This window comes from Vicia villosa, unplaced genomic scaffold (assembly GCF_029867415.1).
Source record: "Vicia villosa cultivar HV-30 ecotype Madison, WI unplaced genomic scaffold, Vvil1.0 ctg.000790F_1_1, whole genome shotgun sequence".
Taxonomy (NCBI): Eukaryota; Viridiplantae; Streptophyta; class Magnoliopsida; order Fabales; family Fabaceae; genus Vicia; species Vicia villosa.
Window position 1 is genome coordinate 16784 of NW_026705350.1, and position 7408 is coordinate 24191.

General features: G+C 34.5%; 1 protein-coding gene across 1 annotated transcript; it reads left to right on the top strand.

The window, feature by feature from the left end:
• The first annotated feature begins 5927 nt into the window (after window positions 1-5927).
• On the top strand, window positions 5928-7025 carry LOC131631188 (probable U3 small nucleolar RNA-associated protein 11). Its single transcript, XM_058901969.1, has 6 exons — window positions 5928-5983; window positions 6070-6160; window positions 6254-6421; window positions 6621-6676; window positions 6760-6859; window positions 6948-7025. The coding sequence occupies exons 1-6, from the start codon at window positions 5928-5930 to the stop codon at window positions 7023-7025; spliced, it is 549 nt and encodes a 182-aa protein (XP_058757952.1).
• The last annotated feature ends 383 nt before the right edge of the window (window positions 7026-7408 follow it).

Sequence of the window (7408 nt, forward strand, 5' to 3'; positions counted from 1 at the left end):
CAGTTTTTTTTGGTAGTTTTTTTGATAAGTAGACAGATTTTGGGGTCATGTTTGCATAGATGTATTCATTTGTGAGTTTGAGTAAATATCTGCACTGCAGTATCTTGTAGTATTGATAAGTAAACTTGTGAAATGTGTTATTGATGTAACCTGCAAAATATATTTCTAAACGTGCACTATGACCCCTAGGAATATACTCTAGCTCTAGTCTCACATAAAAATATAACCTCCTCCTAGATACATTTCTTATGCATGTTTGTGCCCACATGTAGGAAAGTATGCTAACTATACACACAATATCCTCTTAGCCTAATGTAACCACTTTTCCTTCTTAGGCCTGGCTGGCCTATTAGTATGAATTGCATGACATAGAGTTAGTGTTTGGATACATTTCTCAGCTTGTAGAAAGGCCTATTAGTATGAATGCATGACATAGAGTTAGAGTGTGGATACATTTCTCAATTTGTAGAAAAAGAAATAAATGAAGAATCTTGCAACTTAATTTTTTTGAAACTTATTTAAAATAAATCTTGATGAAGAAAATTTTCAAAAAATATCATTTAAAATCTTCATGACAGTACGTGCTCATGTATTCCAAATCTCAATTGTAAAATATGATCACATTCACAAGCTTCTTAACCCCTCATCTATTAGGAATACTAAAAATTGAAATGAAAGAAAAAATCATGTTATATTAAGGATAATTATTATAAAAAGAATAAGGATAATTAAAAAGAATTGGTTGGTCTAATAATAACATATATTATTCCTTTTTTGTATACTAAATTTTCTTTTAAGTTTTAATAAACTAATTTGTATTGTAGCTCCAACAAAATTATCATTAATAATTTATTAAAATCAAAATAGTTAAAACTAAATTGTGATGAATTAATATCAATAAGCTGACAAATTATATATATTTTAAAATTTAAGTGTTAAAATTATGAACATTATTTACCCTATTATTTCTTGCGATAGATTAAATTATGTAATGTTCTTCATTTTCTTTTTAAATAAAAAATTTTGAAAGATAAAATTATTAATAATAAATATAGCATACCAATGACCATCTTACAATTCTATTAGGGGAGATTTGAAAAATGTCTTTCAAAGTTTAAAAATCAAGTTCCTAGTCTTACCCATAGTTTGGCTTGCATATAATTCGGCATATACTAATATCATTTAATTTTAATATTAGTTTGTTTTTATATGCTTCAAAAAATTTATCTAACTTTAAAATCATACATACATAGCATTTTTTTTTAAAATAACAAAAATTTATGAAAAATCTTCAAATTGAAAACAATTTTTGTTTTTTTTTTTTTTTTATAAAGCAACTTTTGTATGCACTAGAGTACTCAAACCCATATATAAGAAAAAGAGGAAGGAAAAAGTAACAAGAATAATAAACCACAAACCTACACATCAAAGATAATCTAAAGGGAATTTGCACCACTCATACAAATTACATTTTAGGCGGTTTGAATCAATTTGAAATCACCACCACGAGAACGTCTTAATTTTGAAAACAATCTCGTCAACGTTACCCACTTCATTGTTGAATAAAATTTCATTATGTGCGTTCCATATGCACCAAACCGTTGATAGTCATAAAACCCATTCCCTGCATTTAGAAGCCTTTGCCTTAAGAACAGAAAAAAGTTGAGAAGTGGCTGCAACAACTATCCATAGCGCTGCAATGGACCCATTGATCCAAGATATCAAGCCGACTACACACAGAAATCCAAATATTTCTTGCCGTGATATAGGAAAGAAAGATGTGCTTGATGCTTTCGATCTCCTCATTGCAAAATACGCACCTACAATTATCCAATCCAACAATAATTCCCCTCCGACCCAATTGTTCATGAGTTGGTAACTTATTTTACAGCATTCTCCAACCAAATATTTTAACTTTGTGCGGGACTTTCGATTCTCACACCCAATTTAGAGTCACTTGACCCCATCAACAAATTCTAGAACCACTTGACCGTGCATGAACTTAACATAAAGGAGCTTACCGAGAAAACGCTTCCAGTATCGAAACACCAAATTTCTCGATCAAGAGTATTATGGACCAAATTAATTCCATTCAACATCATCTCCAGTCCTTCTAATTCCACCTGCAGCGAAGAGTTATGCAGAGACAGGTCATAAGTGATATTCCACTTTCAGGCCAAATCCACCCACTCACCATAATGTGCAACGAAAGCTTTCTTGTTCACTATTGCGCCAAATAAGTTTAGGAACGGGAGGTGCAATGACTCATTACCAATCCATTTTGCATACCAAAAAGGAATACTAAAACTATCACCTAATCTCTAGTTTATCCATTTCACAAAGCCCGATTCTTCTATCAAATCTATTTCAATGTTCAATTTTAATAAATCACGCCACCACAACGATTCTTTAACTAGCTTATTACTCCCTTCATGAAATACCAACATTCTATTAATGGACTCATATCTCTACTGCAAAAGCTTGTGCCATATTGAATCTTCATCCATCAAGCTTCTCAATATCCATTTACACAATAAAGCCCTGTTAAAATTTTCTATGTCCTTAATCCCAAGACCACCTTCCAATTTTGTTACCTTCCAACTCAGCCATGATATTCCCCCTTTCTCCACCAAGTCGTTCCAAAAAAAAAACTTTAAATACAAGTGATTTCATGAATGAATTTTGCTGAAGCTTTAAAGAACGATAGATAGTAAACCAGGATATTAGTTATTACTGCGTTAATCAAAGAGATCCTACCCCCCATCAATAGCAATCTTCCCTTCCAAGAAGATAAAATAGCTTTCAATCCTTTGATCAAAGGATTCCAGGAGCTCAATCTTCTGTGATTTCCATCCACTGTTAATCCCAAGAATTTGAAAGGAATACGGTCCACCTTATAACACAAAAATTGCGATGCCACATTTAAAAATTGGACCTATAACCCGACAAGATAATGGCCGCATGGAGGGAGATTTTAGATGCACATTCTGAAGAATTGTATACCGAGAAAGTGGTACAATTCCGAACATTGTGTATCGGATTGAAAACATTTTGTCATTATGTTGAAACTACTATCCTTGAAAAAGTAAAAGAAAAAGTTGTTTGTGCTTGGACGGACCGAGTTACACATCTTGGTTACACTACAACTAACCGAGTTGAATCCGCACATGCGGCGTTGAAGAAATGGTTGAGTGATAGCAAGGGGGATTTGTGAGGGATGGGACACCGTAAACCAAATGCTCCAAAATCAACATAATAAAATTCAAACATCGTTTTGTCGGAGCAAGACGGTTGTGAAACACTGGTTTAAGTGTAAAAATCTCTACTCGCAATTGATTTACAACATATCTCGTGCCAGATTGAATTGTGTTTTTCATGAAGCAAAGCGGGAGGAAACGACGGGTCCGGATAGTTCAAAATGTGGGTGTACGATTAGAAAAACATATGGGCTTCCATGTGCTTGTATACTTTCTAAAAAGATGAAGTTGAATTCCCCGATAAGCACCGATGAAGTAATTGATCATTGGAAAAGCTCGGCTTTGATGATTCTGAACCGGCGAAAGAGGGTGAATCCAAAATTACCATCTCTGACGAGTTGGAAGAGATAATAGATAAGTTTTCTAAATCGGATGACACCAAGAAATTGCACATAAAAGAACGATTGCGAAAAATTACGTTTCCAGAGACCACCGATTTGAAACCTCCATCTCAACCGGTTATAACCAAAGGTGCGCCTAAAAAGCTGAAAAGTATCCAAGATGACACATCAACTAAACGAGATCCTTCTTATTGTGAACGTGTTGATGCATTGATCTCGGATTCACCCACACCAAAGTCCAAGTGTAGTGCTAACAAAGGAACACGTATTTCGAAGCCGTCTCACACACCTCCGATTAAAAAACCTCCGATGATCTACATTGATGATATGCCGCTATTTATGCACAAATATATTGATAATATAGTTGACGTGGGTACCGACAGTAATTGTGGGTATCGAACCGTTGCCGGTTTGCTCGGAAAAGGAGAATAAAATCACACTCTTATTCGACGGTCACTTATTTCGGAGTTGACTTCGCAAGGGACATCCACGGTCGACTTTATGAGAAATAAGAAAACTTTGATAAAATTCACGATTCCCTTGTTCCATCACTAACTGGTCACGCACCGATTTCAAAGTGGATGTCATTCCCCGAGATGGGCCAACTTATAGCAAGTGCATACGACCGGATGTGTGTCGACTTGACGAGATTTGGATTTTCGAAGACATTTTTCCGCTTCATGGTGGCCCACGTTTAGACGTGACCGACCGCATCATTTGTATCGGGTATCTAAGATCGTGCCACTTTGTGCAAGTTTTTGAAACCGGAGTGTCATATTTCGCCTACGTCTTGTGAGTGGACGACACATCATACAAAAGAGGCGGACACTTGCCCGGATCCTTTTTTTTTGAAAGAATCACGGAGTTCAAAAAAATGATGAAGCAAGAGAGGGAGGAAAATAGAGAGAAGTCGAAGAATTTACCGGTTTTAGATTTAAGCGCCAACGGATCGTTCGGGGCATTTTAGATTATACCAGATCTTTTTTATTTTGTAATGACCGGTTGATTGTCATTTTTTGTATGTATTATCGTCTAGAATGTAAAACCAAACTGATTCAATACATATATAATATACCTATATTTAATGTTAATGTTTATGTCATTCTCAATTAATTGTTGTCATTTGGTGCACTTATGAAATTGGACAAAACAGACTGCATAAAACAAAATGCTTTTGTTCTATTTCTGTCTTAATTCGGAAGTGCACTTCCAAAAATTGAATGCTTCAGGGCTTATTTCGGAAATGCATTTTCGAAACATCCACTGATAGCAAGATAAGGTTTGTTGGGTCATTATTACTCCAAGAAGTCTATAAATAATGCACCTATACATTTTCATCAACATTAAGCCACAAACAGTAATGTCACAAACCTACCCCCATCTTGCTTTTGTCTACTTCATCAGTGGTTACCCGATGCCGTTCCAATTTAGATTCTCGCGCGACACACCTTTCGCGGAATTAATACCGACGCTTAACTCTCTCTTACAATACCCGGAAAATTGGAAGGTTGTCAAACTTGAGTACCGTTCGCCTTTACTTGACGACGAGGGAGACGTCCAGTTCACCCTATTTGAGGTCAAGAACGACAAAGATTTAGCGTTTGTGTGACCAACTTTTGATCGATTTTCTTCGAAGGGTCCGATCGAGTTGGATGCAAAACTACAAAGATCGGGAGCCGACATTATCAAAATATTGTGTCGTCCTCAACTACCCGTGTTTAACAATATGTAACTTTAATTTCATGTTGAGCTATCTTTGTAATTTCGATTATCTATGATAAATCCAAGCTTTGTTGATTTGTTATTTGTTTTCTGCATCAGACAATATTTTGGATGTGCATCTCCGAAATACCCTAAGGGGTGATTTCGGATGTGCGCATCTGAAGTCACTTTTATTTTTAAGAAACATGTGCATTCGGAGATGCACTTCCAAAGTATAAGAGCGTTTTTAGAATTTCGCCGCAAATTCTTTAGAAGCTCCCCTATAAAAAAATTGTCTTATTTAAAAAAAAAATGCACACCCCCGGCGGCCCAAATTCCCATTATAAAAAGATATTATACACTTACCTCGAAGCCCTAGCTGCCCAACATTAACAAACCATCCAGAGTAATTATAATTTCTCCCTTTCTCAATTCTTCTTCCATCAATCAATAATAGCTATACCCCTCTCTTGTTCTCCTCTCATATTCGGTGGTATAATAGATAGGTCTGATTGTTAATGCTGCTGGTTTAGACTTATTTCTATTATAAACTAACGAATTGGTGCTGCAAACAGGAAACGCATACTCCAACGACGGCACAAACGCATACTCCGACGACGGCACCACCATGTCGTCCCTGAGAAACATCGTTCCGAGACGTACTTATAAAGAGCGTGCTCAACCGTAAGCAACTCTCGTACTCCACTACGAATGCAATTGATACTCTATTTCTCTTTCAATTTTGTTTTTTTGGTTGTTTTCATTGTTAGGGCTTCGAGGGAACGATCTGGGATACTCGAAAAGCACAAAGACTATGTCATTCGTGCTAAAGCCTTTCATAAAAAGCAAGAAACAATACGGGTGCGTTACATGTTTAGTTTCTAAATGTATGATTTTGATGGTAAACAATTTTCCTTTTATAATTAGTTATTTTCTTATTTGATCATTTAACAGAAACTTAGGGAAAAAGCTTCAAATAGAAATCCAGATGAATTTAACTTTAAGATGATTAGATCAAGACTTGTTGATGGAGTTCATAAGAAAAATCAAGACATAATACACAGTGTGACACAAAACAATGAGATGAAACCTATTCTTCAAAAGATTGACGCTACCAAAAAGGTGGATAAGTTATTTCTCTCTCTTTTTTTTTTGTTGCTAAGCAAATACATTGATAGCGGTCAATCATTTTAATACATGGATTGGCACTTTAAAGAAAGAAAACTAATAAGTAGATAGACTGCTATAAAGTTGTTGTTTAACCAAAAAGAAATGTATTGATTTGCTTACTTGTGAATTTTTTTGTTGGTCATTGTTGCAGAAAATAAAAAAGTTAAAAACTTCAATTGATTCTCAAACTATTTTCTATACTGAAAGGTTTGTATTTCTTTTGCTTTTTGATTGTTGTTTGAAATATGTTTCTATTTTCTATAAACAAAGTTATCTAATTTCATATACAGGAAAATTAATGGTTCAAATAAACAGTTGAAAGAAAGCAAGACTAGACTTAAAGAGCTAGAAAATATCTGTGTGGATAAGACATTGCAGATGGAGACTCAGGTATTCATTTTTTCCTTTAATTTCCATATGAAAATTGAGTTTTTTTATAGACTCCTGACAAAGTATGTTCATCTATGAACATGAACAGAATATCAGTAAGAAACGCAAACTAGTGAAGAATGCAAACCTTTCAAAAGCAAACTACATACGCGCAAGAAAGCATTGAAAGAGTGACGATACATCAGGCTACTGCTTTATCGTTTGTTTTATTTGATCAACTGAACTTACGTAAGTTTCATAAATTAAATGGTGAAGTTAGTTTAGTTACATTTTTTTCATCTATTCAGATTTAAAACCCTATTAATTTCTATTTATATACATAAAGTTAAGTTAAAATTCAGAAGAGTTTTGACAAAATCTTTAATATATCACTGTCCAGTATAGTCGATGATGAAATTAATAGATCAATGGCCAATCAGAAAGCACACCATTACTGTGTAACTAGTGTATCTCATAGATCAAAATCTTTAATTTTTACCTTCTACATCTAAATTCAGTTTTTCATATTCATCCTGTACATCCATAAATCTCTAGATCAATTATTGATTG